Raw genomic sequence first — 12778 nt, 5'->3', positions numbered from 1 at the left:
TGTTACTGCAGCATCTCAGAGATGCCCAGCCTTGAGTTGTTCGAAATCTCTCTTATTTAACACAGTGGTATCGTCACGCAACATGACAAAGGGTATCCTCAATGTAGTGATGGGACTTTGTAACTACAAGGACTGTGTGATGGTCACACCCAGTGATAGTTCTGGACAGATGCATCTACAGCAGGCAGATGGTGAGGATGAAGTTATGCTTTGCCCTCTGGTTGGTTCCTTCAACGTATACTGCTGACCCAGTCCAGCAATTATGTACCTTAAGGCTTCACCAGTTTGGTTAGTCATGGTACTGCAAAACTGCTTTTGGTGACTGACATTAAAGGACTCTACCCAGAACTAATACTAATTCCTTACCACCCTCAGTGCTTCCTCAGAGTAGTAGTATACCAATGAGTTACCACCTCTGGTGAGTCTGTCCTGCCAGTGTGACAGGACAGACCAAGAGATAATGATGGCGTTGTCTGGGACGGTGAGGTATGATTCCTTCAGTATGATTACGTTAGACTGTGCTACATTGTACCTGTGGGTCTGTGTTCGCTAAGTCCTGAGTTCAGTCTGCCTGATTCAAACACAAATAATGCTGGAGAAACTCAGGAGATCTGGCAACATCTGTGCAGAGAGAAACAGAGTTAATGTTTCGAGTTTGGTATGACTTCTTCAGAACTCAAACTACCTGATCTAGGGAGATAAATGATCTTTTAAAGCCTGAGAAAGAAAAGTTTTGCCCATCTGTATGGGATAGACAGATCTAAACCCACATCCCAGAGATGAAAGCTGATAGCTCAAATCTAATTTCTACTAATTTCCAGCATGTCTTTTCTTTATGGAAAATATACAGATTTTCAGAATGCCAAATTTTACTGCTTTAGTAAAAGCTGCTGTATCTGTACAGTGAGGCCCATGCAGCCGAGTTTGTTGCAACTTGTACCACTAGGAATCCTGTTAGCTTAGCAAAGCCACATGCATTCTCCTCAGGATTTTCTTTGAAAGGCGCCTGCTCCTTTGGTAAAAGGCCACTGTGACTTCCCTGATTTCAGTGATAAATGGCACACGGCTGCATGTGACTAAATTTGTCTGATCTGACTGACAGAAAGTGAGAGTGATAACGATCTTTAAAGCCACTGGGAGCACTGTTGTCATCCTATTGCGAGGCTGCAGGTTAGAAAGAGGCGGCACAGTTCAGTCACCCCCCTGGTGAAATTCAAGAGCTTCACACGCTGCTCCTGGCTGAACGCAGGCAACAGAACTGCACCCTAAAAAACAGCATGTGCAGTAGGGTTTTATTGAAAGTATTCCTCCTGCTCTTTGCACGTGGCTGTCCAAGACAATAACTGGTGCTTAGTTTTCAAATCATGCTGCAACTCAATAGGTATTCATGACAGCCTCAAATACAGAAAATATTTTTCTCCTGTCTGGCCTGCCAACTCCTGGGGCTTCCATGTCAAGATCTAACACTTATGAACCAGAAAAGACTGCTTAACTTCTCCAATAATGAGCACAGTCCTTCCACTAAATATGCACCAGCAAAAGAAACTCAATAGTACCTCAGTTGGAACTTTTAACAGCAGGAGTGCAGGGTCACTTATGCAGTGGAGGACAAATTCAGTTAGGAGTGATTGAAAAGAGACTGTTCACTGCACCTTTAGAGACCAAATGGCAGCATCTGCCAAATCAATGTTAGAAATGGATTTGATGCGAAGATTCGCCCACTTGACATGCTTCCAGTGTACATATCAGGCATGCATTAGCATCTTTGTAGTCAGTACATGCCCTACGAGCAACACCAAAAGTAGCCAGATACACAAGCCAACTTTTTTGCAGTTCAAGCATCAGAGTACTATACAACTCAATTTTGTCTTTTAGAATCACTTTTAATAAAAAAAATTAAACTTGCACAGTATTAAAATATCAAATTAAATTTGCAATGAAAGTAAGCCATTACTGCTGCAATTGGTATATTCACCTTCTTGTTTCTGAGGTAGGCCTTCTTGGCTGAAATGCGACTGCGCCGAGCCTCCAGTTGCCGAACCTTCTGCTGAAGCTTCAGCAGTTCCATTTTCTGTGGGATCACTGATGCAGCCATATCCTCTGTTGCTTGCATAGCTTCCATGCTTTCATAAGTGTCATAGTAAACAACTTCCTCTCGTTTTTCTGCAATGAATACCAATAGGCATCATTATATATCATTTACTCTCTTAAGCTGGTTTAGGAATACAAGAGGTTTAATTTTCCTTTAATAAAGGTACTATCTCCCTCTATTTCAATGTCACCTTTGTCAACCCTTGTTTAAGTACCTACCCCTCAAGCTCCCTTTCTTTACATGCTTCTGTCATATCTTTAACTTCCCTTTACTCTTCAAAGTCCTTGAACATCTTGTCACCTCCTAAATCCACATCCAGCATTGCTGTAGCTCATGTTTAAAATCCCAAAATCAGGCTTTCAACCCTGCCATTGTACTGAAATGGCCTCAATAAAATTCACAAATAATTATGCTATGTGAACATAGTGCACTATTCTTTTTGACCTTCTTAAACTCTCTGCAGCCTTTGACACAGTCAGGCAACCGTTCCTTGCCAATGCCTCTTCCCTGTTATCCACCACAGTTGGATTGTATTCATAATGTTTCCACTTTGTTAGCTAGCCTGTTATAGCCAAGGTACCTCTAGAAATAGTTTTTCTTGCTACCCCTGGAGTCCCCAATGGATTCATTGACATTAAAAAATATTTATTCATAGAATCTGGGTGCTACGCTCACATTTATAACCCATCCCTAGTTGCACTTGAAAAAAGTGGTAGTGAGTTTGCTTTGTTGTGTTCAAGGCCCTTTAAATATAACTGCCATTTGCATTACGAAGAAGACTAGGAATATTTTTTCTAAACTTGTAACTTGGCCTGCAAACCATATTCTCATGCCAAATTGTAAAGCCATTTCCAGGCCTCATTTTCTTAATCAAACTTCTGATTCATTTTAGCTACTCTTCATATAAATTTGACTCCATTCATTTAGAAAGAAAATCTAAACTAAAAATGGCATCTCTAGCTTACCAAATACATATATTTACAAATATTTTGAAAATACCTGAAGACAGCAAGTATAATGACTTTGCTTTTTCATTAATTATATTGATCTGTACCATTGAATCAAGATATAAGTCATCAATTGTGACTCACTCAATACAGAACATTTATCATTTTACAAATCAAATTTCAACCAAATCAAAGTTTACAATAAAAATGCCATTTTACCTGTTTCATCCTCATTGTTATATTCACTACCACAAACAAAATTAATTTTCAAGGTAGGAAAATCTCTACTTTGCCCCTTTTTATTCAGCAAGTTTTATATATGGGGAAATAAGTTTGATATTCTCCTAAGCCTTTGCTAATGCTAGCATTCATGAGATGGGCAATAGAGTTATAATAATAGTTATACAGTCATAGAGCCATACAGTAATACAGCATGGAAACCAGGCCCGTCGGCTCAAATTGGTCCATGCTGACCATGGTGCCCACTCAGCTAGTTCCAATTGTCCACATTTGGTCCATATCCCTCTAAACCCTTATCATCCATGTACCTATCTAAATGTTTTTTAATATATTGCTACTGAAACTGCCTCAACCACTTTCTCTGGCAGCCCATTCCATACATGCACCACTCTCCGCGTGAAGAAGTTGCCCCTCAGGTCCTTCTTAAATCCTTCCATCTTAAACCTATGCCTTCTAGTTTTCAATTCCCTGTCCCTGGGGAAAATACTATATGCATTCATCCTAACTATACCCCTCATGATTTTATATGCCTTAAGGTCACTCCTCATTTTCCTATGTTGCATGGAATAAAGTACTATCCTGGCCAACCTCTCCCTATAACTCAGGCCTACTAGTCCTGGCAACATCCTCATAAAATCTTCTTTGCATATTTTCCAGTTTAACTAGGTCTTTCCCAAAACTGTACACAAACTCCAAGTACGGCCTCACCAACGACTTAGATAACTGTAACATAACATCCCAACTCCAATACTCAATGCCTCAACCAACGAAGGCCAGCATGCTAAATGCCTGTCCACTAATGACACTGCTTTCAACAAACTGTGTACTTGTATTCCCAGCTCCCTCTGTCCCACAACACTCCTAGGACCTTATCATTTACTGTACAAGTCCTACCCTGGTTTGACTTTTCAAATGCAACACCTCACACTTATCTGTATTGAATAACTCTGCAACAAAGAAAGCATTTTCTCCACAGCAAAGCAACTATGATGAGCAGTGTGGGACTTAGGGAAAGCAAATCCAAGTCCTCAAGAAAAGTGTGCGCGAACATGCTAATTCAAAGTTAATATAATTATTTGAAAAGGCAGTAGCAGCATTATGAGAACCAACAAGATGGCTCCCAACTATTTAAATCATTTACAGGAACAAAAACAAAGTTGCTGGAAAAGCTCATTCTGGCAGCATCTGTGAAGGAAAAAACAGAGTTAATGTTTCGGGTCCGGTGACCCTTCCTCAGAACTCTTTCGGGTTTTATTTAAAACATTTTACTGATACTGCACAACCTGGGTTCAATTCATTTTCCAACACACCTGCAATGAGCCTCTTAATGCTTTCAAGTTGTGCTGTTAACAGTAGTTCCTCACATTTCAGGATCTCAAACTGCACCTCATATAACTGAAGTTGCATGTCGTAATAGTCTGCCTCCAGCCGGTCCAGCCGTGCAATAGCATCTGTGCCACTCTGTAGACTCTGCAACTGTTTTAAAGAAGAAAATATAAACAGATAAGAATGCTAGACTCTACATTGTAGCAGTGAAGTGGTTACAAATAATGTTGATCCGGCATTTGCAACACTGTGCTCCACCATACTAGCACATCTCAGCAAGTAGACACAAGAGAAATAGACTAATGCACAGTTTGGGCAGAATTTAATCATGATGGTTAGGACAGATGCGCCACCAATGGCATTCTACCAGTGGTAGAGGGCCCTCTTCCCTCTGAGGAGGTCGCCAGATAAAACTTTGAATTTGACTGAATGTCAGCATTCAGCTGGGAGATCATATTTTCATGGCACTGGAGCACTGACAGGGCAGTTCAAACCTCATTTCTCAAATCAGATTGGGGTTTCCACTAGCAATCAAGGTGGTGTTTATCCAGCCTGCCATTAGGGCCAATACCATTCATACATGTTTAAGGAGATCACTGCATATAAAATGCATGTAAAAATATGTATTGAAAATGAACAACAATCGAACAGCCAACATAGTAATCACATCAGGGCTAACGATTACATTTGAACTAAACAGATGTAGCAAAGTTACAATCAATCATTTTGCATGCAAAATCATAAGTTTTAAATACAAATCTACATCAAGTTCTCCCTCTTTCAATCAGTTTTTTCCGTATTTCATCACTGATCAGACAAAGCTGGTTTCAATCAACTACGACATTAATGTCCTTAATTATGATCACTTATGTGTTGTGCCTCACCGTTTGACATAGTGGCAACCAATGCATCATTGATTTCACAACTTCATAACCATCAGTATTTTGAGAATGACATAGTTCCATCAGGACAAAATTGTTTCAATTGTACACAACTTCAGAAATCACTAACTGTGAATACCAAGAAAATTTAATTTTTGCTCCTTACATTTTTTGACCACAATTTACATTTATTTTTATGAACAGGTTGTTCTCACTTAAGATCGAGGTTGCCTACCTGAAAATCACAAATTTACATGAAAAGGTACTAAATGAAGCATCAATTCCAATTGTAATCAATGTTAAAACTAGAGTTTGGTTCTCTTTAGCAGAGAAAAACTTTAAACCATTATACCTGTACACTGTTAGTTGAAATACAGTATCAACAATTGCTAAATTCATATATTTCTTACACAAAATAACTTTTAACATAGTAAATTTATTAAAAAGTGTAATAATGTACTATTCCACAGCATGGTTAGATTGACCATCTAATGACAGAAACTGGTTGGTGCAAATGTACACCCAGAGTACCTGCACTGACTACCTGCAGCCACGAGATGGAGCCCACGACCTCAGTTCAAATTCACAAGGGAAGCAAAACCCCAGAAGCAGATGAGCACTACTGAAAGGAAAACCAGACCTGCAGCCTAAATGCAAGCATTTCCAAAGGGTCGTCTTTGGGCATGATAGCATGACCTCAGTTTCTCTCTCCACAGATGCTGCTAAACTTGTGGAGTTTCTCCAGCATTTTCTGTTTTTATTTCAGATTTCCAACATTCTCAGTAGTTTCCTTTTACTGTTGAGGTTGGTTAGCTTGCCGAGCTGGTTTGTTGTTCCACAGACGTTTCGTTACCGTGCTTGGTAACATCCTCAGTGCAGCCTCTAATGAAGCGTCGGTGTGTTTTCCCACCTCGTTTTTAAACTCTGGGATCCGTTGCGATGGATTGCCTCACTTCCGGGTTTCCTCCGTAGTGGAATGTATATGGGGTCGAGTTCAATGTGTTTATTAATAGCATGCTTCGTGGAGTGCCATGCTTCCAGGAATCCTCGTGCTGGTCTCTGCCTAGCCTGTCCCAGGATCTTGGTGTTGTCCCAGTCGAAGTCGTGGTTCTCCTTGTCCATGTGGATTGAGATGAGTGAGTATTGGTCGTGTCTTTTTGTACAGTTGGTGTTCATGTATTCTTGTTGTTAGTTTCCTTCCTGTTTGTCTGATGTAGTGTTTCTTGCAGTCTCTGCAGGGGATCTTGTAGATGACATTGGTCCTGTCCATGGCGGGGAGTGGATCTTTAGTTTGGGTGAGCACTTGTCGTAGGGTTGATGTGGGTTTGTGTGCCACTCTGATGCCCAGCGGTCGTAGGAGTCTTGTGGTGAGTTCTGACGTGTTCCTGATGTAGGGTAGTGTGATGAGTGTGTCGGGTCGTGTAGAATCTTTCTGATGCTGTTCCTGTAGGCACCTCCTGACCCAGTTCTTTGGATATGCATTATCCTTGAACACTTGGAAGAGGTGTTCCTCCTCCTCTTGGCATAGTTCCATGTTGCTGCAGTGTGTTGTTGCCCTTTTAAATAGTGTTTGCACACAGCTTCGTTTGTGTGTGCTCATCTCAATCCACATGGACAAGGAGAACCACAACTTCGACTGTGACAACACCAAGATCCTGGGACAGGCTAGGCAGAGACAAGCACGAGAATTCCTGGAAGCATGGCACTCCACGAAGCATGGTATTAATAAACACATTGAACTCAACCTCACATACATTCCACTACGGAGGAAACCCGGAAGTGAGGCAATCCATCGCAACGGACCCCAGAGTTTAAAAACGAGGTGGGAAAACACACTGACGCTTCATCAGAGGCTGCACTGAGGATGTTACCAAGTACAGTAACGAAACGTCTGTGGAACAACAAACCAGCTTGGCGAGCCAACCAACCTCAGCACCCACAACCCGAGCTACAGATCTGCTCCAAAACCTTAGAGTTTTCTTTTGCATGAATGCATTTCTAGATGTTGGTCTGTAATGGCAATGGACACTGACAAAGCACACAAATTATGCCAAAATGAAAAAAGTCAATGCAAAACAAGACCAAAACAAGGCCCCAAAAAGCAAATGGTGTTAAAAACAAAGTAACATTCAGCGGAGCGGAGTAATGTTAATTGAGGAATAGCTGTACATTAAATATTACATTGTTAGAAAAACTAAAAGAACTGCAGACGCTTGAAATTAGAAAAACGGATTGCTGGAAAAACTCAGCAGGTCTGGCAGAATCTGTGGAGACACATCAGAGTTAACACTTTGGGTCCAGTTACCTTCTTCAGAACAAGTGTTTTTGTTACAATGCTACAAACTTACTTCATCTCTGAGTGTCCGTTTTTTCTGTTCCAGACAGATCTCTTTTGCTCGCATCAGCTGTAGTGTTTCCTTTGCAACTGCGTACCGAAGTTTTTCCATTCTCTCAACTGCCACGGCCCAAGCTGCCTTCCCACATTTCTTCTGGTCAGCACGCATCCGATCATACACAGCTAAAAGAAAATAAGTTCGTTCAAAATAAGATCAATAGGGTAGTTAAATTACTACTGCTTGTGCCTCTTTATGGACCACAGCCTAAAATGACTGATTTTGTCTGATTAATATTGTGATTGTCAAAATGCTGTGAACTCCACTGGCTTCTTTGGCAACTCCGATACATCTTTTATTATTCATTCATAGGGAAGTGGCCATCACTGGCTGGGTCAGCATTTATTGCCCATATCTAAATGCCTTTGAGAAGGTGATGGCGAACTGCCTTCTTGAACTGCAGCAATCCATTTGGTATAGGTGCACCCATTATACTATCAAAAAAGGAGTTCAAGGATTACAACCCAGCAAATTGCTGCTTTTGAGCAATGGTGGTGGAGAGAGTGAATGTTTGTGGATGTGGTACCAAGCAAGCAGACTGCTTTTTCCTTGATGGGGTCAAGCTTCTTGAGTTTGTTGGAATTCCACTCATACAGGCCAGTGGGGAATATTCCAACACACTGCTGACTTGTGTTTTGCAGATGTTGGACAGGTCACAGGGGAAGTCAGATGGTGAGTTACTCCCCACTTATTTCTTAGTGTCTGAGCTGCTCTTATAGCCACAATATTTGTATGTGTGATCCAGTTCAATTTCTGGTCAATGCTATTCCCCAGGTTAGTTTAAAGTAGAAGTTAATATCATAGCAGAACACATTCAAGAATGAGGTTGTTGACTTGCTCGCCAAGCTGGCTTGTTTTGTTTCAGACGTTTCATCACCATTCTAGGTAACATCATCAGTGAGGCCTCCAATGAAACGATGTTGTTCTACTCCGCTTGGAATTTATACTGTCCAGCTTGTTATGGTGAGTTGTGTCATTTCCGTTTCTGTTCTGTATGGGTATGTATATAGGGTCCAATTCTATATGCTGCCCTACATCAAGAACATATCAGAACTGACGAGACTCCTGCAACCACTAGGAATCATGGTAGCACACAAGCCCACAGACACGCTATGACAAACACTTACAAGGATTAAAGACCCCATACCCATGACATGCAGAACCAACGTAGTTTACAAAATACCATCCAACAACTGCCACGAACATTACATCGGACAGACAGGAAAAAACTAGCTATCAGAATACACGAACATTAGCTAGCAGCAAAACGACATTACATACTTTCTCTAATATCAGTACATACGGACAATGAAGGCCATCAGTTTAACTGGGGCAATGTAACCATAGTAGCCCAAGCCAAATGTAGACATGCACGGGAATTCCTAGGGGCATGGTTCTCAACCTATAATGCAATCAACAAACATACAGAATTGGACCCCAAATAGAAACCCATACAGAACAGAACCGAAAATGACACTACACATCATAACAGAGCGGAGAGTATAAACTCCAAGTGGAGCAGAACAACATCGCTTCATCAGAGGCCTCACTGATGTTGTTACCTAGCATGTTGACGAAACATCTTAATGAAAACAAGCCAGCTTGGCGAGCAAGTCAACAACCTCACTCACAACCCGAGCTACAAATCTTTGAAAAAAAAAACAAACATTCAAGGATCTTGAACAGACAGTTTTGCAGCTGCGAATGCGACTTCAGGTGGTTTGTTACCTCTATGATGCTATGGGTAAGGATGTCACAAATCAGCTGTGGAACATTCTTCTGAGAACATGAACAGCCAGAGGACAGAGGACACAGTCCACAACGGTACCAGACACATAGGTAGAAGGGGTATGTGGTCCTGCATCAGGAATTTAGGAACTAGGTAGAAAATTGGTAAGCAGGACCTCTGAAGTAATATTCTTTAGATTACTCCCAGTGCCACATGCAAATGAGTACAGAAAGAAGCTAAGTCAGATGAATGCATGGCTCAAAGAATAGTGCAGGAAGGAGGGTTTTAGATTCCTGGCATATATATGGAACTGGGTCTATGGGAGATTGCGGTTTGTACAAACCGCAGAGGTTAGATCTGTACAGTTGGGTTGATCAGCCACCTAAGGACTCACCATGAGAGTAGAAGAGAGTCATCCTTGTATGCAAGGGACCGCTAATGATAGCTAATCAAATGCTTCAATGTTTTTTACTCACACCATCCTCATAACTTTATACATGGCTAGTAATCAGAAATCTATCAATCTTCACCTTTTAAAGACTGAACCTCCACAGCCCTGTGCGGTAAAGAATTCCAAAGGTTCACAAACGTGTGTGTAAAACACATTATCCTCATGTTGGGCCCACAAAGTGGCATCCCCCTTATTTTTAAATCGTACCCCCTGATTCTAGTACCCCTTTCAAGTAGGGGAAACATCTTACCTGCATCCATCCCGTCCATCACTTTATGAATTTTCTAAGTTTCAATAAAATCACCAATCATTCTTAGAAACTTAGAGAATATAGGTCCAGTTTGCCCAACCTCTCGTCATAAGACAGACCCGCCATCCTGGAAACAAGTCTGGTGAACTTTTATTGCACTCCCACCACTGCAATAAGATTTTTTCCTTAGATAAGTAGGCCAAAACCGTATACAGTACTCCAGATATAATCTAACAGAGCTCTTAAATGATTGAAGAAAGGTTTCAATGACTCCTGTACTCAAATCTTCTTGCAATAAAGGCTAATATTCTATTAGCCTTCTTAACAGCTTGCTGCATATTATCCTTCAGTGATATACTGACAAGACCATCTACATCAATTTGTAGATCTAAATTTCCAACCTCTTGCTATTTAAGAAATACTCTGCCTATTATATTCCACCTCACATCTTCTTGCCTGTTCAGTAAATCTGCTCAAATCCTCCTGAAGCCACTTTACATCCTCACAACACACAATCCAACTTAACTTTGTATCATCTGTATGTCAGGTCAATTGTAGTTAAGTGGTCAGAGGTCTCCAGCACAGAAAAGGGCCCCTCAGCCTATCAAGTCTGCACCAGTCAAAAATAAGCAACTAACTATTCTAATCCCATTTCCCAGCACTTGGCCAGTAGCCTTATATGCCTTGGCACTGCCTTGGTACATCTAAATACTACTTAAATGTTGAGCGTTTTGCCTCTACTACCCTCACAAGCAGTGAGTTCCAGATTCCCACCATCCTCTCAGTGGGGAAAAAAAACTTCCTCACATACCCACTAAACTTCCTGCCCCTTACCTTAATCCTTTGCCCCCTGCTTTTGATGTCTCCAATGAGAAAGGCTTCTTCTTGCCGATTGGTTTGTGAGTGGCTTGCTTCTACTCTGATTCATTGGATTCTGAGATGGCTGATGAATCTAATCTGTGATCTGATGTGGAGCAGGTAGTGCTCGAAAGGTTGGACAGATGCATTGCTTTGAGATTTGTGTGCTGCCTCCGACATCTTAATTTCACCTCTGTACCTTCCCAACAAAGCCTCTTGATGAGTTCGTTGTCCTTCTAAGTGAGCCTTCTTAATTTTGATTAGTTACAACCTACTGTCTTCTGTGCAGATATAGATGACCTCTTCAGGGGTGCTTCAAGGACATGGTAAAACAAACAAGGCCAGAACCTTTCCATTAAATGGTGGGGCCCTGGGTAGTGTTGTAGAACAGTGAGACCTATTAGTTCAGGTACATAATTCTTTGGTATTTGTGTCACAGCTAGACAGGATGGTTAAGAGGACATTTAGCACGCTTGCCTTAATTGGTTCAACCTCTGAGTATAGGAATTGGGCCATCATGTTGAGGTTGTACAGGATATTAGTGAGGCCTCTTCTGGAGTACCGTGTGCAGTTCTGGTTGCCCTGTTGTAGCAAAGATATTATTAAATTGGAGGGGATTCAGAAAAGATATACCAGGATGTTGTTGGGAATGGAATTTTTCAGTTATAAGGAGAGGCCGGGACTTTTTTCACTGGACCACAGGAGGTCAAAGGGTGACCTTACAGAGATTTATAAAATCTTAAGGGGCATAGATAATGTCAATAGTAAGGTATTTTCCCTAAGGTGGGGTAATTCAACACCAGGATGCATATTTTTAAGGTGAGAATTTTTAAAAAGTCATGAGGGGCAACTTTTTTTTTGTTACACACAGAGTACCTCATGTGTGGACGGAGCTGCCAGTGGAAGTGGTAGATGCAAGCGCTGTTACATTTAAATGACATTTGGATAAATACATGAACAACAAAGATTTGGAGGGATATGGGCCAAATGCAGACAAGTGGATTAGTTTAATTTGGAAAATTTGGTTGGCATGGACTAATTGGACTGAGGGGTCTGTTTTCATGCTGTACGACTCTATGACATTCCTAAAGTGTTTCCACTGTCCTTCTCGGAATCTCCTGCTGTAACTGTGTTCCAAGTAGAACATGTGCTTTGAAAGTCTAATGTTGTTTGTATGCAAGGCACGTCCTGTCCAGTAGAACTGGATTTGATGGGTGCCTTGACATAGGCAAGTTGGCTTAGGAGAGGTCGCTGCTATTTGGCTGCCTTGCTTATCATTAAAGTTGCAGGATCTTGCGAAGAAAACCACTTTGGTACTTCAATATACTTGGAGGTGCCGTATGTACGGGATCACTGTTGTCCAGTAAATCACGAACTTGAGCTCAGGATCGAGATCCTGGTCCTTAAATACTTTTCAGTTGGCAGAAGGCTGACTTGACCCATTGGAGTCAATGATGAATTTCATAGTCTATTTTATAATCTATGTTGGCAGGAGGCTCCCAAGATACAGAAAATGGTCCACATTTTCCAGGAACACCCCATTGATCTTAAGCAATGGGAGAAGACGGGATTGTTGGGGAAGCTAGTTAAAGTGAACATGGTTTTATAAAC

The 12778-nt window shown here is 41.3% G+C and overlaps 1 protein-coding gene across 1 annotated transcript in view; it reads right to left on the bottom strand.

Annotated features, from left to right (window-relative positions):
- LOC109930787 (junction-mediating and -regulatory protein) overlaps positions 1-8000 on the bottom strand; it is a 42009-nt gene extending 34009 nt beyond the window's left edge. Inside the window, exons 1-3 of the mRNA XM_048594819.1 lie at positions 7835-8000; positions 4590-4755; positions 1976-2163 (exon numbers count right to left, since the gene is read on the bottom strand). Coding sequence (XP_048450776.1) covers positions 1976-2163; positions 4590-4755; positions 7835-7990 — 510 coding nt within the window. The 5' untranslated portion in view covers positions 7991-8000. The remainder of the gene's footprint in view (positions 1-1975; positions 2164-4589; positions 4756-7834) is intronic.
- Positions 8001-12778: the final 4778 nt, after the last annotated feature.

Source organism: Rhincodon typus, chromosome 3 (genome assembly GCF_021869965.1).
Source record: "Rhincodon typus isolate 14 chromosome 3, sRhiTyp1.1, whole genome shotgun sequence".
Taxonomy (NCBI): domain Eukaryota; kingdom Metazoa; phylum Chordata; class Chondrichthyes; order Orectolobiformes; family Rhincodontidae; genus Rhincodon; species Rhincodon typus.
Note: the sequence above shows the minus strand (reverse complement) of the source record. Positions and strands in the feature narration are given on the sequence as shown.